Source organism: Asterias rubens, chromosome 2 (assembly GCF_902459465.1).
Source record: "Asterias rubens chromosome 2, eAstRub1.3, whole genome shotgun sequence".
Classification (NCBI taxonomy): Eukaryota; Metazoa; Echinodermata; class Asteroidea; order Forcipulatida; family Asteriidae; genus Asterias; species Asterias rubens.
The window spans coordinates 4,996,139-5,020,996 of NC_047063.1; the positions used below are offsets into that span (position 1 = coordinate 4,996,139).

Genomic DNA, 24,858 nt, shown 5'->3' on the forward strand with positions numbered 1-24,858 from the left:
ATCATAAGTGTCAAGAACAACAGTCATTAGTTCCTCGAACAACAGTCATTAGTGTCCAGAACAACAGTCATTAGTTCCAAGAACAACAATCATTAGTTCCAAGAACAACATTCATTAGTGTCAAGAACAACAGTAATTAGTGTCAAGAATAGGCATCAAACTATCTGTGTCAGCCTGCAAGATGATATCATGTTGTGAATGCAAACACAGTATACAGTCAACCCTCCAACTGTGTGACCATTCAATATCATCCACTGTGGTTGTGAACGACGCACAATGCCATCCTGCAGCATGACATCATGTGGTGAATTTTACCTACCTTGATGATGTAATAAAGAAGCGTCGTAGCGTGAGGAAGCAGATAGCCACAGGTAGAAGCACTAAAAGGAAGACTGGGCTCACAATACTGTTGACAATAATCGCTGTAAGGCACTTGAAGGTTGCCTCCAACATGAACAGTGCTTCATTGATCAACGACTACAAAATAAAAATAACAAAAAGTTAAAATTACTTTATATCAATACCACTAGAGGTATCTTGAGTGGGACACAAACCCCAGGTCCTTGAATAGTCTAGACTTTGTCTCTGGACAACTGAGCACGGCCTGAGGTATACAATTGTTGCACGCTATGACAAGGTCCATTGTGTTTTGTACACCCGAGGGGCATGTTGACTGCCCACTTGGCAACTTAACAAAGTAATAGTCACAAGAAGCGGCATACACTTTAACTTTTATTGCGACAACAACTAGAACAAAAGTTAAATATGCTTAGACTGCCAGCATTTCCAGGCACTATTGGAAATTAAAGAGATGCAGTATGAGGGAAAAAGCTACTGGAGTAGCTCTTTGTTCTACATCTCGGCACAGCCACAGTATAAGGAGGATGAGAACAAGCAGAAAGCCTGGTCTCATGCTCAAACACCCTGACAGGAGGAACAAGGTTGGATAGACTGGTGGAACAATTACCATGGAAATATCTGTAAAACAGAGAGAGGCTGGCTACATGAATCATGACTATACAGCCACCTTTAAACCACAATGTTGATCGAGTACGAGAGTCATTACTAACGAAAAATTTGAAATTTGGATACAAATTCTAAGGTATGTTGAAATGATGCCATTTCTACTGTTTTGTATTCCCATGGGGTTATACATGTAGATTTCCAGGAGCTTTTGGAAACAGTATCCAAAGCACTAAAGAAGTAGACCAATGAGCAGGATTTCTTTAATTGTGGAAAAATATTGTCTGATTTCCTTCACCGGGCCGACATAAAAGGTCTCAATTCAGTCAAAAGTCTGAACAATCTCATCCCTGAAAGTAGTGTTTTGAACTCACCGAATCCACAGCATTTGTATCGCTAGAGAAACGGTTCAGGATGCGCCCGACCAGGGTGGTGTCAAAGAATCTCATGGGTGCTTTGGAGACGACGTCAAGCATCCGACGATGAAGATGTTTAGCCGCAGCGATACCAGACAAGAAGAGAGCCAGAGAAGCAATGAAGGAGAGAGATGCTGAGGAGAGTGTCATTCCGCTGTAGCTGAAGATGTAGTAGAGCTGAGTCTCGTGCATCTCTTCCTGTAGATTTAAAGACACAGCCGTCGATTTCACAAAACTCTTCCTAACTTAAGACTTTTGACTTAGGACGAGTCTCAACCCTGCACTGTAGCATGCAGACCTTAAGATTAATCCCAAGTTAGATTGAGTTACGCATACAAACTCGAGATAAGACGAGTCCTAACTCTTTGTGAAACCGACCCCCGGACACTATTGGTATGTGTCAAAGACAGTCTTCTCACTTGGTGTATCTCAACATATGCAACAACAAAAAACCTGTGAAAATTTGATTTCAATTGGGCATCGAAGTTGCGAGATAACAATGACAGAAAAAATGCCCTTATCACACAAGGTTGTGTGCTTTCAGAGGGTCAGTCAATATCTTTGTTTGGAGTTGCCAGTCAGAAGCCATATAATGGTAATATGGCTTTTGACCCCAAACAAAATATTGACTTAAAGAAGATCGTCAAATAAGGGCTTGATAGTTCAGTTGGTAAAGCACCAGTATGTTAATCTTGAGGTTGTTAAGTCAAATCCTGCTATAGTCAACTTTTTTTTCTTTCAAAACCAAAACCCATATTATTATTAATGATCTAACATAAATCTTAAAGGAATGTTACAGAATTGGTAAGAAACACAAATCGTGAAGATCACAGATTTACATAAAACTTACACGATCTAGTGATGGTGATAGTACAAAACATCCCTTGAAATATTTCTGTCTGAAATGTCATATTTGCTGAGAAATAAATAATGTAATTTCGCATTGGAGTTTATCGCTCAGTGAGCGTTTTATTCAGTTTTGTTTTTGCATCGATGCAATTCAAAATTTGTTATCGGTTTTTCACTATTCTTTTGTGACCCAGATGGCCGATCGATCTCAAACTTCTGCAGGTGTGTCAGTTTGTGTATATGTTTAAGTGCCTACACTGACCACAACTGTTTAGTTCGCAAAAACCAATTCTGTAATGTTCCTTTAAGATCCTTTCTTATAGCCATTTCAAGGTATTTTGGACACTATACTATAACACTGTTGGGTTTGGGTGAAATTTGTCTGTATACACCCAAATCAAACAGTGCACTCCAACAATGTCAACCATAGTGGCAACAGACAGCGCAGGATAGAGTGAGATGGAGAATAGGTGAAGAGGCTTTCCTCCAGCAGTGGAGTGAAACAGGCTAGATATCTCAAAAAGGCTAATTGTCTTCCTACCTCAGTGGCGTTTGCGAGCTCTAATTTCTCCCCAGCCTCAGACCACTTGGAGAGCCAGAAGTCTCTGGCGATGATCAGTGAATGTTGCATGAGGGTGACGATGAGAACTAGAAAGGCCTGGGGGTATCCCATGGCCTTCAGGTAGAAGACAACCACCTTCCAGGAGATGGTTCCTGTATTCCGTTCCTCTTTCTCAATCAGTCTCCCTTCCTCTTCGGATAAGTTTCCTGGTACAGAATAGAATAAAAACAACTATAACAATATTATATAGCGCATGTATCTACCAAACATGTACCAGGCATGTTTGAGTAGATCATTGTATTCTACTTTTAAAACATCGTTATAACCATGTGCATTTTATAACAAACGGTTACAAACGCTTTTAATAGACCAACTCGACCGAGCCAGGAAATGTATTCCTTTAAGTTCAAACTACCTTTCTCTTCTTCCTTCTTCTTTTCCTCCACCAGCTTCTGTAACCTTTTCCTCTCTATTTCCGCTTCATCAACACAAGCTTCTCCGTCAGGTTTACCGGCAATGTCGGCTAGATGTCTGGAAGTGATCTGAAGGTCTGGATCGGCGGCCCACACATCATTGGGAGTTCCTTGAAGACTGACGCATCCATCCTTCATCACCAATACCTTTAAGAAGCACAAAAACGAAATCCTGTTGGCTATTTCAGGAGTTTTGGACGTTTAATATTAAAGGAACATCACAGAATTGGAAAGAAGAAGAAAATTGTGAAGATCACAGATTCACATAAAACTTACACAGTCTAATAATTATGAAAGTAACAAACATCCCTTGAAATATTTCTGTATGAAATTTCGTATTTGATGAGAAATATATCAAACTAATTTCCATTTTGAAGTAAATTGTAGTGCTGGAAGAATAGTGAAATTTTGATATTCGGATACCGCTGGCCAACTATCCAAGATTAACCGGATATTCGAGTTCACCATACCTGCTTCTCTCTATCAAGGAGTACAATGTGTACCCATAGGTTCTAATCCACCAATTGGGAGCACAATAATGAATTATTTAGTGAATTTATATTGCGCATAACAGTAAAAATGCCATAGAAAAATTACACATAAACAGTTAAAGAAAACCTCAAAAGTAAATGCCCCAAGTAATGAAGATTTACAGGGGATATCAACGTTCCTGAAATTTTGGTTTGATCATGGACTTACCTTGTTAGCATATTTCATGTATTGTAGCTGATGCGTGACCAGCACGACGGTGCGTTTCATTCCTAGAAGCTGATCAATGACACCTTCTTGGAAAAGAAGACTTCCCACATGCACATCCAGAGCCGAGAAGGGATCATCCTAATGATGTAAACATCAGTGATTAAAGACACTGGACAGTATTGGTAATTGTTAAAGGCCAGTCTTCTCACTTGGTGTATCTCAATATATGCATAAAATAACAAACCTGTAAAAAATTTGAGCTCAACTGGTCGTCCAAGTTGCGAGATACATGTAATAATGAAAGAAAACACACACTTGTCACACAAAGTTGTGTGCTTTCAGATGCTTGATTTCGAAGCCTCAAAATCAAATTCTGAGGTATCAAAATCAAATTCGTGGAAAATTACTTCTTCCTCCAAAACTATGTTACTTCAGAGGAAGCCGTTTCTCACAATGTTTTATACTATCAACAGTTCCCCATTACTCAATACCAAGTAAGGTTTTATGCTAATAATTATTTTAAGTAATTACCAATCACTGCCTTTAAACAAATATAAGATTTGAAGAGCGCAAGGGAACATCCGCACCAAACTTCTCTTTTTACTTTTTTCATGACATGTACATGTACATGTATATCTGCCAAATTTTTCTGGGCTGGCATACAGTGGCGCTTTATTGAGACCGCAACAGCCTTGGAGTGCCTTAATTTGTTTGCTGGCAACCATCCGAATGGCCGATGTGAATAACCATCCTGGCATTTCATTAGGTAGAGTGCGCAGTCATGCACTTTATATGCTATGTTTCGTTTCACCCATACTGGCACATAATGCTTATGGCATACTCATGTTTTTCCCCAAGACAGCAACAAATCCCAGCCGTCGATTTCACCAAACTCTTCCTATCGTAGGATTAATCTTATGACTTAGGACGAGTTATGTTCCGTAACCACATAAATTTTGACGCAATGAACCCATCCTCTAGTAAGGACGAGTACTCATCTTAGCTCGAGATAGGATTAATCCTAGTGTTTCATGAAATCGCTGCTGGGCTTATTAATAATAAACAGCATTTATAAAACACATTCTGAATCACAGATCAATGTGGCTAACAATTGAAGAAAAAAGCTTAAAACATGAACAAACTAAAATATAGGCCTACAATACTATGTTAAAAGGGAAGGTACAGGTTTTACTCAAAACAAATATTAACTTAAAAACCGACTTGGTAACAAGCATTGGAAAGCTGTTGATAGTATAAAACATTGTGGGAAACAATTCCCTCTGAAGTATTGTAATTTTTAAGAAAGAGGTAATTTCGCACTAAAATATTAAAAGACTTCAAGCTAGAAGTCTTTTATTCCTGTATGAAAGCACACAAATTTGTCCAACAAAGGTGTTTTTTCTTTCATCATTTTCTCGCAACTTCGCAAACCGATTCAGCCCAAACTTTCCCACTTGTTATTTTATGCTTATGATGGGATACACCAAGTGAGAACATTGGTCTTTGACAATTACCAAACGTGTACAGTGACTTTAAATGTAAAATATCATACAGAAAAGATTCTACCATTTACACATTATTACATCGTCGTGTGCCCGGCAAAAGGGCGTAAGGCCTTACGCCCTTTTGCCGGGAACATAAAGTAGTTCGTCCCAGTAACAAAAGGACGTAAGCAACAAAATGGCTCCTGACATGAAAAATATGTCATTTTTGTTTGTTCTTTTGCTAGAATTACCCTGAAGACATGTTTCCCCATTCCCCATGCAGAATTTAACCTTTCTAGAATGACTTTTGCATGGCAACAAATTTACCAAACTTTCCCGCTCATAATTCTTGAAACACAAATTTTAACATAAATTGCTTACGTCCTTCTGCCGGGAACTTTCCCTTACGTCCTTTTGCCGGGCACACGACGACATGCAAATTTTAAGCATTAGAGACAAAATACCTATATATACAAACACATACAACTCGTACTAAATCTACAAGTTGTTAAGAGAGTTATGATCAGATTCTTTTTTTTGTCTGTCCTCTTATGTGATGTCTTTAATCTTCCCTTACCAGTATAACGATGTCATTAGGACTATACATGGCCCTAGCCACACTGACTCGCTGTTTCTGTCCTCCACTCAGATTGATTCCTTTCTCTCCGATCTCCGTCAGTTCACCAGCGGGCAAGATGTCGATATCTGGCCGCAGGGAGCAAGCCGATACAACCGCCTCAAATCTAGATGATAATAATGCAGGGAAATATCAAGTCAATTCTAGATTTACCCTAAGTGCTCCAATGCTGCCCTCAATCAAGTCAATCATGTTTTCTCAAGAAAGCCACTGTTTCCAGTCTGCTTCAAGAAAAAAAAAAACTCAATAAAAAATATGGGACATTGCCAATCAAAAGACCGTGAAAACAGGCCACTCAAGATTTCAGGTGGGAAAAGGGAAAGAAGAAGAGAAAATTAACCAGTAGAAAGATAGGAACAAACTCTAAATAGAGAGCTAACTTGCGGGTATAAAACCAAGTATTAATATACACATCGACTGTCAATGGGAAATAGGTCCCTCTTCTAGCCACTTAAAGTCCCTCGGGGGAATAGACGTATACTAGTTACCGAACTATGCCAGTCAAAAATGCATTTATAACACACCTCGGTCTTAAGTGTGAAATAAGAACAGAAATCTGGAAAAGAAAGGAAGTTTTGTAGTTGTTGTTCACGGTTCAAGGGCGCTGTAACCAGGCAGTAAAGACTAGTGCCCGCCCAGGTACTATTCCCGCAAAACAAGCGCGCCCGATCACTAGACTACATTTGTTCATCCCATGTGACCGTGTTTCAGCCAACCATAATACAGAACAGGCAAGAGGCGTGTTCTAAGTCTCTTTGGTGGGAGTGTTGGCTCTGAAAAGAACCAGTGTGGTCTTGATGTTTCAAACAGTATACTCTGCTGTTCTTCAGGAGTTTTTCTCCTAAACAATACTTAAGTAGAAAGATGGCCATTAAAAATGCGTTTTGAATTGTGACAGGTTAAAAGAGACAGGGAGGTTTGACACACAAAGTGAATGGGCCATATTTTTGACCGCGTGAGGGCGCTCTCAATCACTTCCGGGGGTATATTCATTCATACCCAAAACAGTTATTAAAGATTGGAACACATTACCACCACAGACATCTAATCCATCACGGACAATAAGACTTTTAAAGGAGCCGTTATAATCCACCTCTAAAACAAATTGAAACTACGGCGCAACACTAGTGACAGAACGCCTATTAATTTGTGCAGGGCGAATCGCGTGTACCCCCGGAAGTGATAAAAGTACTATTTATAGCGCCCTCGCGCGGTCAAAAATAAGGCGCATTCTAGAGTAAAGGCCCTGTCACAAAGGCCCCGATAACGAGAACGAAAACACGAACGATAAAAATGCCACCCTCAATTGCTCCATGCAGAGTACGCCCATCTTATTCAACCAATCGTTCTCATTATCGGGGCCTGTGTGACCGGGCCTTTATAAGAAGCTTTATTTGTATCACTCATCCAAACATAACAATTTAGACTAAAGTAAAACCACCTCGCTGTTTGAAAACCAGCATTCTGGCTAACAACATGGTTTAGTCATTTTTCCACTTACTTGTCTTCATCGAACTCACGTCCAAATAAAATGTTGTCTCTTAGTGAAGCATTGAGGAGCCAGGCTCTCTGGGCACAGTATGCAATCCCTGTGTGCTCCCTGTAAAGAGAATAACAGTGCAGTTGTGTAAAGCCCAAGTATGCGAATGCCAAGCGTATTTTGGCGTCAAATTGCAGGAGCTGAGCATCTCAATTGATGCAAATTCTTCTTTTTCAAATTTTTGACGCCAACATTCGTATCTCATTGCAGGATGTACTAACCAAGCTCGAGTTGAAAACAGCGTAAATTTAAATAGTAGGAGGCAGAAAAACACTTTAGCCAATATTCAAACCGACAAATTTCATATGTATCAAAATGCTATGTGTATTTTTATGTTCAAGAATTTTGTATGAAATATTGTTTTATAAGAGGATTTGATTTCATAAACAGTACAATCTTCGTTCGGGTTGATTTCTCATTTCTATACAAGCAAGACTTGTCGAACCTATAGCCCTGTCATTTAAACAGGCATGAGAATGGGTGATGATAAAAAAACAGGAAAAAAATTCAGTTGATCGGAAATGTCGATATTCCATCATTTTTGTGTGCGAAGCACACAACATGAGCGCGCAGCGCGAAGTCCCCTACAGCCAGTGTCCAGGGCCGCTTTTGAAAGGAAAAAAAACGGAATTCCGGTTTAAACCGGAAGATTCTAATGCCTGTTTAAAAGAACCTGTACAGTCGCTCAATGTGTTTCAACGAACAAGAAAATGGAGACCATTTTTAGGCGAAATATTTGGTATTTTGGAAAAAGTAGAATGATAATTTCTTTAGCACAAAGGCTGACCTTCTTGTTGATATGCCCAAGGTGTAATATATTTTTCAGCATCTTTCTGATTTTTTTACGTGCCAAAACAAATGGAAATCAGACTAAAATAAGTAGGATTTTAAAATTTGCATGGTGGAATTACAATTAGTAAGCTTTGCGATACCTGTGGCAGTGTCATGGCTGAGCGGTTTAGAGCACCGGATTCAAGCACTGGTGTTTGATCAGCAGGGTGTGGGTTCGGATCCCGGTCGTGACACTTGCTGTATAAAATTGAAGAGGTAGTGCTTTCTGTTCTACCGGCCAGGCTTCGAATTGATGACACCCAAGCCTACATTCGTATGGACTGTGAAAGGGGTAACCCTGTTTCAGCCCTAGGAGTAGGTGGCACTGGCCTCTGGAAAAAAATAATTGCAGCCAACACCTTGAAGTAGGCCTTGTGTGTCAGGCGACTTGCATAACAAATAAAAAAATAAAAATAAAAAAAATGTACTGATAATCTCTAAAGGAGTTGGGGTAGTTCTGAAAAGAACCGTAGGTTTTAACTTGGACTGAAGTAGGAAGACTATCATGCCTGTAGTTGATTCACTTAATGGAAGTATTGTGCGCATACCTGTTGATTCGGACAGTGCCTGATACAGTGTGCATCTCACCAAGAAGAGCAGAGAGTAAAGATGACTTGCCCATTCCGACCTGACCAACGATCATCGTTAAGCCTCCTGGGGGATTCAAAAGGTAGTCATTACATCTGTTATGTAATGCATATAAAGGAACCCAGTGCACTTATCGAAAAAAGAATAACAATAATAATATCCAAGTCTTATATAGCGCACGTATCTACCAAACAAGGTACTCAAGGCGCTGAGTATATACAAACTTTCAGAAAGATATGTTATTGCAGTGATGAATTTTGAGACCCAATTAGTTAGCACCTTATAAGGGTTAACAAGGTGCTACGGCGCATACAGCAGCCACAGCCAGGAACCCCTTCTCTTTTCAATAATACACTGGGTTCTTTTACATGCGTTACACAACACATGGGACCTTTGGAACAGCGTCCCACTTCAACTCAGAAAAGCAGATACTTGTTCTAAATTCAAAAGTCATCTCAAAACTAATCTATTTCAGAAACCATCAAATCCTTCAAACTTTTGGTTGTCTGGTGTATTAGGAGAGTTCTTGTTTTTTTGCGCCAGGAGTGTCATCATTGACGGACATGGCGCACTAGAAATGTTCAACATTATTATTATTATTATTTAATAGTAACAACTGTTGCCAATACCTTTAGGAATATCCACATTGATGTCACTCAGAAAACTGGACGAAGATTCAGGATCCCATGAAAAATTCCCACTCTCAACCTGAAAAGGGGAAAATAAGTAACATTTGAGTAAACCTCAATTGCCATTCAGACAGAAAGTGTTTTTAATGTCTTTGTCAGAAATTAATTTTCTTTGCATACAGGATTAATAACAACCAGCAGTAGTAACTAATATGACAGAATTATTGTTGTATACTACAGAAGGCATGGATTTGATTCTCATTCACACTCCCTTTGGATTCCTTTTGTCTTATACGAATTGGGCGCTACAGGTATGCAGTGCTTCACCATATGATTCAAGGGTCTGTATACATTTTGGTATTATGAATATGAACATTAACGGCAGGATGTATAATACATTTTGAGAAACTTTTCATGTTGAACTACTGCGTTTCTTTAAATAGATCACAAACTCAAATCTGAGAAGCCTTAACGACTGTTTCTCAGAATGTGTATTCAAAGTGCAGGTTATTCTAAATATCTAAATACACCTGTTAAAATTAAATGAAAGTTAGTTTTATGGTATAAATATGTATCTACAACTATATAGGATTGAAACAACCAGTGGGTTCAAATTATCAAATACACAATCCCTTCAAAGATATATAATAATAATAATAATACAAATTTATACCGCGCTTAATACTACGTTTCTAAGTGCATGGTGCTGGTGTCCTGGTGAAGACTAAAGTAAACCAATGCAACAGCACCAAAATAAAGAACAATATATTGAATACATCCTTTTTTAGTTGACCTACCTTGATGGCGATGTCGTCTGGCAAGTCTGGTTGATGAGCTCCATGGAGCGTCTCATCCTCTACTGGTCCTGATTTTAGCGCTAGATAATCGTTACTAGCCGTAACAGCTTTCTTATCGTCACCATTACATACATCGTTGTCTGCTAGTCTGTGAAACATGACTTGCCCGTAAGAGTCTGATGGCTTGACTTCACAAACCTGGGTGATATGGAAGAGGGTGATTAAAGTATAGCATGGAAGATATAGACCTTTCTAACGTAACGCCACAGCCCAAGTTTTTGCAAACCGAGTTTTAAAAACTATGGAGAGCCATAAATGCAAAACACAAACCTGATAGCTACTTACATTGTAACAATGTTACATAAAATGTTCAAAAATAGTGTTGAATTTGATGGAAACAAAGTTGTTTGCGTTTATGGCTGTCTTTAGACAACAATCATGGGAGGTATTTAATTTAACTGAAAGTTTGCAGACAATAGCAAACTTGGTTAAAACATCAGCTCAATTTTGCTCAGTAGAAAAACAACCCTTTTTAAGCAGAAAATATCACTTATAAATCACTTGCTAAGCAAGAATAAGCTGGATATCAGATACAAATGGTACATGCTAAGCAAGAATGAGCTGGATATCAGACACAAATGGTACATGCTAAGCAAGAATGAGCTGGATATCAGATACAAATGGTACATGCTAAGCAAGAATGAGCTGGATATCAGATACAAATGGTACATGTGACATGGTACTTTGGCCAGGTAACTTTATTCAGGTATGCATATCTTTTGTTGTGCTTAATTATCTTTTTGTGCTTATGAGAGTGGGCAGTGGTGTTATACTACAGTACAGAATAGCTCAAGAAGACTGCCTACTCTACTAGCCTTGTCCGACCTTATGTTGAATACACCTCCATGGCATGGGATCCCCACAAGAAAGAAAACATAAAAAACATTGAAAAAATACAGAGAGGCGCTGCCAGATGTACAAAGGCAGCTATCCGCACCGAAGGCACAGTTACGCACCTCCTGGAAGAGTTAGGTTGGTGCCTACTGGAAGAGAGGAGAAAACAAGCCAGGCTCACCCTCATGTACAAGATCAACAACTTGGTGAACATCCCCAGTCACCGCTACCTTATGCCAGCAACCCGACGCTCACGTCATACAAATAGTATCAGCTTCATAACCCACAGAGCCCGTTTGGATATCCACAAAAACTCATTGATTCCAAGGACCCTAGTAGAGTGGAATGCCCTTGACGACTCACTTGTAAATGCACCACGCTTGAACAACTTCAAGCAAACTGCTCCAATAAAATCCCATACCCAACACAAGCCTGGCATCATACCATAGAGTTATATATGTGAACTAGAGGGCGCACTGGTGATGCTTCTTGCACAAACGCGACGGGACCGCAAGGAGACACGCGCACGCCATTCTGTACATGCGTTGAATAAGAAACACTTGTTGGAGTTTGTGTTTATTGAATACTACGCGATGCTGTTTTTTCAACTTACAAAATGGTCGCACAAACACAAGCTAAGCAATGCCTGTTTTGTCAACTTACAAAATGGCCGCCTGCGCGCATGCCGGGCGCGTATGTAGGCCAGTGCGCCCTCTAGTTCTTATATAAAACAGTACAAGAGTGAAAGTGAAACTCACCTTGCTGCAGTTATTGTCCTGATCCAGATCCTCTTTCTGCAGCTCGTCATTATTGCCGAACCCAGGTTCGTCTCTTAACTCTTTCTCAATCTCCTTAGCTATGAAGAAGGCATTCAGTCTCTTGACACTCACATGGTTATCGATGAATACCTTGATCGTATTGGTAAGCACTGAATAAATAATCACAATATATTTTGTTGCTAATAATGGTGCGATACATGATTAGTTATAATTTAAATAAAAACAATAACAAGGCTTTCCCATGAAACTAAAACTGACAGGTTAGTTGGGTTACTTATAATAGGAAAAATTATTAACTGTCAAAAGAGTCCAATGAAATCCTTTAAATATACACAAGCCAGCGTTCTCCCTCAACAACTTGCCAAATGCTAGTTAAAACACCCGCAGACCAATGGGAGACTTTTGTGACACTTGGTGGCGGCAGACTTACCAGGTAAAATCCATTGTTCTCGGTCATGTGCGCTCGCTAAGAACTACGTAAACAATGGAAATTTACCCGGTAAGTCTACTGCCCCCTAGCGTCCCAAAGTCTCCCATTGACATTCTCTACCAAGAGGTCCATAAGGCTAGTTAAGTGTTGAAAAAGGAAACATATTTGATAAGAAATGCAGACAAGAAAAGAAAGCCAACTGACTAGTAATATGAAAAGCTAACTGGTCATTCTAACTTGTCCTGCGGGTCATTCACTGAACAAGTTGAGGTAACTTGCCCATGGGGAAACAATATACATGTACACATATTGAATGGCAATGAGGTAGCCAATGAAATAGGCCCCTCTTCTGGTCACTCACAGGCCCAAGGGGGAATAGCCATACACTAGTTACCGAATTATGCCAGTCAATATGTGTTATAACACAGCTCAGTCTTAAATGTGAAATAAGAACAGAAATCTTGAAAAGAAAGGAACTTGGTTTTGTAGTTGCTGTTCAAAGTTTAAGTCAAGAGAGGGCGCTATAACCAGGCACTATTTTCAAATACTATTGCCCGCTCGGGTACTATTCCGGCAAAACACACGCGCACGATCAATAGACTATAATAGTTCAACCAACGTGACCGTGTTTCAGCCAGCCAGAATACAGAACAGGCAAGAGGTGTGTTCAAATTTCAAATAGTGTCCTCACTGAGGTTAAAATATGACTATTCATTGGCAAAATAGTTATGCGTGTTGCGCACAAAGATTTCCATTGTATGTCCTCCGTAATGGCATGTCTTTTTCTTCAGCCGCACAGCGCGTCTTGAACATTCTACCACTTAATCTTAGATCATGTCCTGTAACTCAAAATTTAAATCTCTTCTCAAAATTTACCTTATTTCACAAGTTTTCAAGGACTAATTTTGTTTATATGATTTGAGGCATTGCATTTTGAGGTATCAATATATATTTGGTTTGCGGCAACACCATGTGTGTATCTACTTGCCAGGTAGAGTTTATTCTTAGAGAACTGTCTTTGTTTATTCTACTACCGAGGAGTAGATTTATCGGATGTTCGGGAGACTTCTCAGTTCTGAAAAGAACTGTCCTCCTTTTTAACTCCTACCCGGGCAGAAGGTATAGAAAATTGGCTAGGACTACTACTTTAGCTTATAGGATCGTGATCAACTGTACTACCACGGAGTCAGTTCTTGAATTGGTCTCAACGTTTCGACTAGCTTGCTCTAGTCACCGTCAGGAGACTAATTTTGTTGTGTCTGTTTTCTTTCGTTTGTTTTTGTATTCCTGCACGTTGAAAACCCGTAAGGGTGGATATGTGCAGCAAGCGTCTTTAATTTTACTAATATTATTATTGTTACATGTATTAGGATTCACCATAGATCTATTACGCATATTCAAAACCACAAAACAACAACAGAACACCGATACTCACTTCGGACTGGGAAACGCAGCTGGTTGACAATTGTAAGTGTAGTGAAAGCAATGGCAGGCGTCAAAGGCAATCCGGTGAAGACAATAAACAACACAAAACTCTGTGGGGGGGAAATTCAAGTCAGTGGTTTACAGACTCTGTGCATAACCAGTAATACAAAACTACAATTACCAGAGTACATGTAAATGTTACATTTTAAAGCTTTTAGGTGATAATTTCCATATTGTATACACTATTTTTCCATTGTATGTCCTCCGTAATGGCATCCATATTGTATACACTATTTTTCCATTGTATGTCCTCCGTAATGGCATCCATATTGTATACACTATTTTTCCATTGTATGTCCTCCGTAATGGCATCCATATTGTATACACTATTTTTCCATTGTATGTCCTCCGTAATGGCATCCATATTGTATACACTATTTTTCCATTGTATGTCCTCCGTAATGGCATCCATATTGTATACACTATTTTTCCATTGTATGTCCTCCGTAATGGCATCCATATTGTATACACTATTTTTCCATTGTATGTCCTCCGTAATGGCATCCATATTGTATACACTATTTTTCCATTGTATGTCCTCCGTAATGGCATCCATATTGTATACACTATTTTTCCATTGTATGTCCTCCGTAATGGCATCCATATTGTATACACTATTTTTCCATTGTATGTCCTCCGTAATGGCATCCATATTGTATACACTATTTTTCCATTGTATGTCCTCCGTAATGGCATCCATATTGTATACACTATTTTTCCATTGTATGTCCTCCGTAATGGCATCCATATTGTATACACTATTTTTCCATTGTATGTCCTCCGTAATGGCATCCATATTGTATACACTATTTTTCCATTGTATGTCCTCCGTAATGGCATCCATATTGTATACACTATTTTTCCATTGTATGTCCTCCGTAATGGCATCCATATTGTATACACTATTTTTCAATTTACATGCAGAGCATGTATTTGTTTTTACTCTCACGTCAATTACCTTACAAAATATAGCAAAAAAAAACGAGATAACAATTGCACTGAAAAGGGGTTTCTTTGAAAAAACAATGCACATGGAACTATTCATTTTATTGGCCGAAGAAAAAAATTGAGTATCCCCTTTGTTACACACACCCCCTAAAGTTTGACACTAGTTTTGACACTGCATTTCATACATTCTATTTACACTTTCGTGTCCATTCTACTTAACAAAACTACTATCTAGCTATTTATCACATTGTAAACATTCATTCTTACCAAAAGAGTGACGAAGGCTGGTATAAAGTAACTGGTTAAAACTGTAGGGAAAAACATTGAAGAATTTGTTTAAAGGCTTGAAACATAATTATTGGATTCAGAAAATAAATAAACTTTATTTACTTTGGTCGGGTCGTTCTCAGTTTCCAATCAAAGATGGTCGTCCAGATAGTTCTACAAAACTGTATGTTGCAGCCCTAAATGTTGCCAATCAGGGTCCAATTTCATGGGTCTACTTACGATAAGCAAATATTTTGTGCTTACAGAAGCAGGGAATTCTACACTTACGTACCTGCGTATTTCACGTGTTAGCAGGGAATTTTGGCTTGTGCGCACTCTCAACTTTTCTATAGCATTCTTTGCTTACCCAGCTAGCGCAGAAATTCGGTGCTTGCACAGTAAGTACAGAATGTATTTATGGCCCTGGTTTATTTAGGTCAAGAGTGGTCACCCACTCCCTCCATTCTCATGCGTTTGCAACAACAAACTGATGATTTCTGATTCCCCTTTTTTAAAACCATTTTGTAAAAAAAAAATTTGTTTTTTTAAATATGTTAAATCAATGTGGTACCAACTGCTAACACATGTAGGATTTGAACTGCCTCTGGCCACGGGGCTAGCTTGGTAGTCAAGTCATGAGACATTTGCTCTAGCATTGCAAAGGTCGTGGGTTCATGTCCTACCCAAGTGATTTGACTGTGGATTTTTGTTTTTCACAGAACTTGAAAAAGTACTGAGTATCAAGTGCTTAATACACATCAGTGTAAGGATAAAAACAAATTATATTCTTCATCCCCGAAGTAAAAATAACATCTATCAAATTGTTGCGGTACTCGCTGCTAACAGATAAGATTCAAACTGCCTCTAGCCACTGAGCTAGCTCAGTGGTCTAGTGGTAAGACATCTGCTCAGGCGATGCAAAGGTCATAGGTTTGAATCCCACCCAAGTGATTTGCCTCTGGATTTTTGTTTTCACAGAAATTGGGAAAGTTCCGAGTATATACACATCATTGTATAGCCCAGTGCGAATGCGAAGTGAATTTTGATGAAAATGCTTGATGAAAACAAGGAACGTACTTGAGACACAGTAGAGCACAACTGCCCACATTAGCTTCTTAATTTCTCTGTTGCGGACTGAGGTGATGACATCACAGAAGATCTCCTCCCAGCCGTACAGTTTGATCAGTTTCATTCCTTGCAGCATCTCATGAGTCTGTTTCAGACGATCGTCAGAGATTTTCTACGTGATTACCAAAAAGAGGAGCGTAGTTGTTAACCAATCAGAGAATAAACAGATGATACATTTTACCGTACTCCAAATGTGTTTTTTTTAAAAAATAAAGACATTATTAACATGGAAAATAATGGAAAATGTCAAATCGATCTGAACTTTGTTTGAAACCCTTTGACACGTACAGTGTTTTAAATGAAAGCCCGATGACTTATGACAACTTAAGTCACAGGATTAATGGAAATTAGGGTCAGGGCTTGAAATTGATACTAAACGACCAAATGCAGGGGGGCCAGTGATTTAAAGGCAGTGGACACTATTGGTAATTACTCAAATAATTATTAGAATAAAACATACTTGGTAATAAGTAATGGGGAGAGGTTGGGAGTATAAAACATTGTGGGACGGCTCCCTCTGAAGTGAGGTAGTTTTTGAGAAAGAGGTAATTTTCCACGTACTTGATTTCAAGACCTCAAGTTCAGAATTTGAGGTCTCGAAATCAACCATCTGAAAGCACACAACTCCGTGTGACAAGGGTGTAATTGAGCTCAAATTTTGACAGGTTTGTTATTTTATGCACATGTTGAGATACACCAAGTGAGAAGACTCGTCTTTGACAATTACCAATAGTGTCCAGTGTCTTTAAGTGCAGGGCCAGTAAACTCACCACCAGACAAGTTCAGTGGTCTTGTCTTTTCAATTCAATAAGTTTCTTGTTTTGTGAAAAAAACAAGAAATGGTGTCCAAATGTTGGGTTACAAGCACTATGATCTTGTAGACTTTCCTTTCTAATTGAAGACATGAGGAAGTTGCCAAAACTCTAATCTTCCTCCCAAAGTTTTCAGAGGAGGAGGAGGGCAAGACTGGGTCCAGGAGCAGTCAGATCCTTTCCCCAAACAAAAATGAAGTGAGGCTCAGGGAGGTTTTTTATTTGTTTTCAAACTTACCAAGGCACTTTTGCGTAGTCTTGCTTGCAGCTTTGCAAGCTGGTACTGGAGTGGGATGGCTAGAATGAAACACGATGATGCAATCAGAGCGGCCACACCAAGGAGACTGTACAGCATGATTAATAGCACAGTTATCTGAAAGCAAGATTATGAGAAGATTAGCCACCTACGACGAGGCATAGAATGGAGGATATATTGAAGAAAAATATCTCGCACCCATTTCAAACAGGCGCATCAAAGTCCAAATTCTGAATTAAGTACATGAAAAAATTGACTTCTGAAACAGTTGGGAGCGACTGCAAGCGCTTAATATCAAGGGATCTACTGTTGCAGTGTTTTCGAATTGGCTCTGTAGCCCCTTGGTCAATCAGGCGTCAATCTCTTCAGAACCACCCCAACTCATTTAGAGATTATCATTACATGGTGTTACTGCAAACCTTACTATAATGCTACATATTTTTGTATTTTTTTGGTATTTTAGTGTTTGAATATTTTGTATTTTGTATTTGTACTTAAATAAATATTTTTATATCTTAATGTTTTTCAGTAATTTTAAAAATAGTATATACAGTCGATGTGAATGCCGACGTCACTCGAAAACCATAACATGATTCGTGCGTATACCACCGGGCAAAACCTTTGTGTTTTGGCAGCCAGCTAGAAAGTGTATGCAATCTTACCCTGACTACTTGTCTTTTTGCCCGGTGAAACATGACATATACAGTGTTTTGTCAACAGAGGGCGGTTTGAATGTAAACATAGGTCACATCGTCTATATTTTCTTATGCTCTGTAATTTGAAACGCAATTTAGCCTCTGGCTGCCAAGTTTGAATGTTTTTTAATAAACCAATAATAATAATAATAATATTATACTTACCATAAGAGGAAGGGAGTATGCGTAGTGGCCATATTGATAGAAGTTCATCAAGTGTAGAATGTCCACTGACATGAAGTTGGTGATCTGACCGGTGGTCAAGGCACCACTGGTCATTGTCCAGCCAGACAGGCAAAGCGTTTTATTATAGACTGCTGCCTAGAAAATCAATCAAGTTTTTTTTAAATGCGATTTTGAAATGTATTTACATTGTTGACGAGTAGATATACATTACATGTATGGGAGAGGTTTTGCAAGACGATGGATGGTTAAACGGAGACGTATACGTCAGCACTTTGTGTGTTCACATGACATGCAACCATGGCGTCCATGTTTTGCATACACATTAACAATGCATAAGATATTGTTTTGCAGAGTTTTAGTTTTTTTTTTTTACCTTGATTCAACAACATTTTCCACATTGCTATTACTGTACTGAAGTCTTGCAAAACAAAAATCAATAAGTGTTAGCCCTAAATGTGGTAAACAAAAGATTCATAATTATATCTACCTCCTAATGTTTGAGTGCAATATGCATGTTGTACTTCATTAAACTCCAACAGCAATGCCTTGTTGAATGCTAGAGTCCTTAAATGACACATCTGACTGGCACACATTTCTAATGGTTATACAGTTATCAAATCTATATACTGCATGTACTGTGTCCATAGCAAAGGCTCTAAGCAGTGGTAAGAGCCGGGGGGGGTGTAGCAACGGTTATAAGCGGTGGGTTGGTGAGCTACATGCATGCAGGGCGTGTCGTGGCCACGAGGATAAGAACACCGACTCATGCTCTGGTGTTTCTGTTCAGAAGATTAAAGGTTTGAGTCCCAGTCGTGATACTTGTGTCCCTGAACGAGACACTTTACTATAACTGCTTCTCTCCACCCAGGGGTTAATGTGAGGGCAGAGATTGGTCTTGTGATTTATTTAGCTTAGTAGCCGTATTTGTTGCACAGGCTGTATTCTCCCCAGGGAACTGAGATGGTTTAAGGAATGTGGCCAAGTGGCAAGGGGTTATAATGTTGGAAGTGCTTTGAGCATACTTTGGGTGTGTAAAGCGCTATATAAAAAGTCATTCTTATTACTATTATAACGCTGCTCCCCCTGTCCCCCAGTTACACTACTTGTCTTTACAGATTTGAACTTGCACTTATAAGGTCACTCTTCTCTTACCTCTTCAGTCTCCTGACGATGACTAGAGCAAGCTAGTCGAAACGTTGAGACCAATTTCAGAACTGACTCCGCGGCAGTTCAGTTAATTACGATCCTATAAGCTAAAGTAGTAGTCCAGTCTAATTTCTATACCATCCGCCCTGGTAATAGTTAAAAGCAGGACAGTTCTTTTCAGAACTGAGAAGTCTCCCGAACCTCCGATTATCTACTCCACGGCAGTAGAATAAAGCAAGACAGTTCCACTAAGAACAACTCTACCTGGCAAGTAGATACACACATGGTGTTGCCGCAAACCAAATATACATTGATACCTCACCATGCAATGCCTCAAATCCTATATACTTATAAGGTTCTTATTATAACTCTGTGCTGACAGCATGCAGTAGTCATGTCTTTATACTGAATAGATACAAAGTATTCTTACCTGCATTCCAGCACGAAGGTGTATACTGGACACGATTGTGTAGTGGTAGTGGTTTTGCAACATGATGTTCCGGACGATACCAAAGACGGTCATAACGGCCAGAAGAATGAAGCCATTACTGAAGAACTCGTTCAGAGTCACAAACTCAGATGACTACAGAGGAGACAAAGAGTCAGATCAGTTATAATAGCACTTTGAAAAAATGCAAAAAATGGCTCAGGGCTGGATTTCATAAAGCACATAATTTATCTTAAAGGCAGTGGACACTATTGGTAATTACTCGAAACAATTATTGGCATAAAACCTTATTTGGTAACAAGTAATGGGGAAAGGTTGTAAGAATAAAACATTCTGAGAAACGGCTCCTCTGAAGTAACTTAGGTTTCGAGAAAGAAGTAATTTTCCACGAATTTGATTTCAAGACCTCAGAATTAGATTTTGAGGTCTCAAAATCAAGCATGTGAAAGCACACAACTTCGTGTGACAAGGGTGTTTTTTCTTACATTATTATCTCGCAACTTCGACGACCAATTGAGCTCAAATTTTCACAGGTTTGTTTACCAAGTGAGAATACTGGTCTTTGACAATTACCAATAGTGTCCAGTGTCTTTAAGACAAGTAGTACATACTACCATAATGATTTGTACTTTGACATCACACTTTGCTTAGAACTTGAGATTGATTGACATCTGACGTCTTTGGACTGAAGCGAAGTATGTTTACTCGAGAAACAATGGGAAGTTGTAAATTCAGGATTTGACCATTACTTTGTGCTTTTTGGCAGAAGGGAAGCGGGTCAAATTTTGTGGCCATTTGTTTCGACTAGGGACATTTCTGTACTGGCCTCCTGTGGCTGCTTTTGTTTCTTAACTGAAGGCTTTCAGCAGTCGATTTCACAAAACTCTTCCTAACTTAAGACTAATCTTAGGACTTAGGACGAGTCCCAACCCTGCACTGTAGCATGCAGACCTTAAGATTATTCCTAAGTTAGGACGAGTTACTCGTCCTAACTCGAGATAAGACGAGTCCTAACTCTTTGTGAAATCGACGGCAGGACTTTAATGTGTTAGACTTATGGGTGTGCCTTCACGGCTATGACTGATGGACTTTCAAATTTAAAACCTAACCCAATCAACTGAGAAAAATTAATTCAGTGGAAATAAAAATTAAGCTATGTCAGAAATACCCCTAAGACCAACAATGACAAATTCAAAACGTGGATAAACAAACTATATGTCCACAAACCTGATCCATTGTATGTTCTTTATTGTAGTACAACACCGTGGCATAGGTGACAATCCCATTAACGGTGAGTGGTGCGATGAACTGTAGAGTGTCTGCAACGATCTTCAAGACCGAAGCTTTCACATGCCACCAGAAGTGTGCCTTCAGCATGATGCGATAAATCGAGAAGTGTTCCTGGCCACCTTTTCTAACAGCCCTCTCCTGAAAAGTAGAACAAATATAAAGGGAGTAAACGAAGAACACTTGCTGTCTTCAATTCTCTTGATAGAGTATACATTTTTATGGAGTTGGATTTTCTGACGATGACTAGAGCAAGCTTATTGAATCGATGAGACCATCACCCTTCTAATAATTGTGGTGCGATAGAGGTGTGTTTAGCAGAAACAAATTTACAGACTAAAACAAAATTGGTTGGTGACCCCCGAGAAAACTTGGTTTTGAAGGACGACATCCTGTCAACCTCTTAGGCAGTACATACATTTCAGAAGATTTTTACAGATTAATAGAGAGCTTGAGCAGCGATCTTGAGCGGTCTCTCTTTGGGCAAGGGAGAGAGGAGAGGTCAAGAGCTCCTGGAGGTAGCGTACAAGTATGTCTAAGATGGCTGCTATATAAGAATGCTTCAATGTAAACAGATTCATTGGGAGAGGCATGTCACAAACTAGTAACTCTACAGTGGACTTCCGAGCGTTAGCACCAAGAATAGGACAAGAAGGCTGAGATTAGCAGCTCACTGCCTCAGACATGCCGAGCTAGCAGTTAGCAGGCTGGTGCTATGGGCCCCTACTCAGGGTCGCTGTTACCGTGGCAGACCACAAACCACCTATGTGGACACCTTGAGCCGGAACTCTAGCGTTGGCATACGACGGGAGGAGGTCCAAACAATGAGTGTTGCTGTATTTCAGAGAAATTAATTCGCAGGTAACGGAAGAATAAAGTCAACTGAATCCTGAAATATCAAAACTAAAAATCAGTCCTTTTTCAAACATACCTTTTCCTCCTTGATACATCTTTCCAATATAGACTCGTTGTAGTGGGACGAGCTCATTTTAGGGAGATCCCCCAAGTCGCTTATCTCCAATGGCTTCTTGATTCCGAGACGCAGTAACCAAAGCTCCCAACTAAATACAACCTTGGACGGAAAGCTCACATACCTGCAAAAGAGTAACCCGAGGTTATAAAAGGCACAGGGTTTTTAAAACTACAAGTCAAATCTAGATTTAGAAAATGGTGGCATAACAGATAGAACCAGTTTGTTCTGGTTGATTCCAGATGACACAGAAGTTGTTTCAGTAGTACTTGTAGTGTCCAATACACTCATCACATGCACATTGAATTTAAATGCAACCCCATTAACACCAATTCGACTTGGGGAGGGATGTAGTGTCCAATACACTCAAGCACACCATTGTGCATGATGGGTAATAAGCACAGTATGGAAAGTTACTAGTAATAAAAATACAGTTACACAGTTCAGAAAATACAACTCTCCAGTTTGTCTTTAAAGAATAGGAGACTTTTGAACGCTAGGTGGCAGCAGACTTACGAGGTAAATGTCCATTGTTTACGTAGTTAAATATGTCTGCTGCCACCAAGCGTCCCGAAAGTCCCCTATTATTAGACCACAGTACTGATCAGACATGGCATTTACCCTCTGTACCGGAGAGAACCGGTTTGTTTCAGTCCATTCCAGATGCTGCATTTGGTGTTCAAATGTTGAGTTTGAGTCTCATAAACATATTCCAAACCTGCTTAGTACCACCAATAAAACAGAAGAGATAAATATTCTCTGATGGTTTGTTGAGATAAATTAGTTTAGAGGATAAAATTATGTTCTCTTGTTGATTCTAGTCTCCTTTCATTTTGAATCTGGTCGTGTCAATAAAATCCCTGTCTAGTAAAGGTTCTTGGCAGCAAGTCCTAGGGTCTTGAGAATTCTCCCCCCCCCCCAAAAAAAAAAAAAAAAAAAAGCCCAGCTCTTGGATTTAGTCCCTGGACTCAAATTCCAAATATATTCATTCCTCACCTCATGTAATATTTCATGGACGGATTCTGTAGATCCTTTGGAAGACCATCTGTCATTTCATTCGATTTGCCCAAAACCTGAAACAACAGATAAATATTACCAAAACTGTAGAGTAAAAAAGAAACGAGAAATCTAGTGTTTGTATAGGATTACCTAATGAACAATGTTATTTTTGCGTCAGGGAAGCAGACCATATAGTTTGTTTTACCCATACACCCATGTGTATTAAGCGATGTGTAGCGAAGAAGTACCATGCTGCTAACACATAGGATCTGAACCACCTCTAGCTACAGACGCTAGTGGTAAGATCTGCTCTAGCAATGCAAAGGTTATGGGTTCGAATCCCATCTGAATGATTTGTCTGGTTTTTTTTTTATAGGACTCTCGGGGAAAGCCGTGCTTTCAAAAACACTTCGGTATTGAAATAAACAAAATATAATACAGTGTACAATCATCGAATTTGGAAAGTAAAGTTTACTTACTGTTACGACAAAAGCACAAAATTCCAACAGCACCAGCATTGCATACGAACACAAGGTGACCACAATTGCACTGAAGCGAACGATTCTCACGTCAGCATTCTCCGGCTCTTCCATCCACCTTGCCAGTCTTAAGCACTCCCCTGTTAGCGCTAGCACCCAGTAAGCCACTAGAAGCCATATGAAGCCAGGTCTAAGCCACGCCTCCATATGATGGTAGTACACACAGGCAAGAATGGCAGCTACACCAGCGCAGATAGACGGTAGGTACAGATGTGGCTGCGTCTGAGGTGCAACGGACTTCAAGTCTGATAAGACTCCATCTAAGATGGCGAATATCATGAAGAAGATGAGTGTAAGAAGCAAGATCCATCTGACATTGTGGAAGGTATAGCGGAGGGTGTATGGTGTCTTGCTCCGTCTGAGAGGAGGGCAGCATCCGTAGAGTAGGAGGAGGAGAGATGAGATGAGAATGAACCCAAGATGCGGGATGCAGCTTGTAAGATCTCCTTTACATACCGACGTTTCATAAGAGGTTGCATTTTGATGTGGGCAGAGGTACATCATCATCTCAACTAAATTGATGGTGCACAGGTGCTTGTAAAAACAGCAAAGTTTTTACAAACTTTCTGTTTTGAAACCTTTAAGGGAAAAAAATATTTAAAAATTAATTTTCTGTTTTATTTTAATTTTGTTTTTCACCAATAGGGCCTAATGTAAAAGTTCATTCCGCTATCGTCTCTACGTCCATGGTTGGGAGGATTGTCAAGTTGGGATGGGACAGAGACAAAAGTTTTTTGAGACCTGATAAAATTTGTGTACACTTGTGCTCACCAAATCGAAAAACACAATTGAAGACCAACCACCCTCATGTGCTAATACCCAAATTTTGAACCACCGCTAGTGACCGGAAAGTCACAACAAATAAAAAAATATGCCATGATGTTTCAGTGAAACACCACAAACGGTAAATGAAAACGTGTATAATCACAATTCTTGTCTCCAATGATTCAACTTTACACGCAGGCAACGGTGCAGAGCGGCGGTACCGCACTTTCTGTACAAAGAGATCTAAGGAGACCACTCACCAGACAACTCGTCCGTCGGACAACTCGTCCGTTCGGACAACTCGATGGTTCAGACAACTCGACGGATCGGACAACTCGACGGATGATTTATTCAAC

The 24,858-nt window shown here is 39.5% G+C and overlaps 1 protein-coding gene across 1 annotated transcript in view; it reads right to left on the reverse strand.

Annotated features, from left to right (window-relative positions):
• The window catches only part of LOC117306930 (ATP-binding cassette sub-family C member 9-like), a 46,950-nt gene that overhangs the window by 20,964 nt on the left and 1,128 nt on the right, over positions 1-24,858 (reverse strand). The window contains exons 2-22 of the mRNA XM_033791509.1: positions 23,678-24,315; positions 23,196-23,272; positions 22,161-22,323; positions 21,170-21,370; positions 19,925-20,077; positions 18,328-18,483; positions 17,450-17,584; positions 16,349-16,511; positions 15,272-15,312; positions 14,007-14,106; positions 12,121-12,290; positions 10,469-10,666; positions 9,672-9,750; positions 9,003-9,108; positions 7,585-7,683; positions 6,024-6,189; positions 3,963-4,100; positions 3,206-3,410; positions 2,770-2,996; positions 1,338-1,577; positions 320-477 (exon numbers count right to left, since the gene is read on the reverse strand). Of these exons, the coding sequence (XP_033647400.1) occupies positions 320-477; positions 1,338-1,577; positions 2,770-2,996; positions 3,206-3,410; positions 3,963-4,100; positions 6,024-6,189; positions 7,585-7,683; positions 9,003-9,108; positions 9,672-9,750; positions 10,469-10,666; positions 12,121-12,290; positions 14,007-14,106; positions 15,272-15,312; positions 16,349-16,511; positions 17,450-17,584; positions 18,328-18,483; positions 19,925-20,077; positions 21,170-21,370; positions 22,161-22,323; positions 23,196-23,272; positions 23,678-24,244 (3,542 nt within the window). The 5' untranslated portion in view covers positions 24,245-24,315. The remainder of the gene's footprint in view (positions 1-319; positions 478-1,337; positions 1,578-2,769; positions 2,997-3,205; positions 3,411-3,962; positions 4,101-6,023; positions 6,190-7,584; positions 7,684-9,002; positions 9,109-9,671; positions 9,751-10,468; positions 10,667-12,120; positions 12,291-14,006; positions 14,107-15,271; positions 15,313-16,348; positions 16,512-17,449; positions 17,585-18,327; positions 18,484-19,924; positions 20,078-21,169; positions 21,371-22,160; positions 22,324-23,195; positions 23,273-23,677; positions 24,316-24,858) is intronic.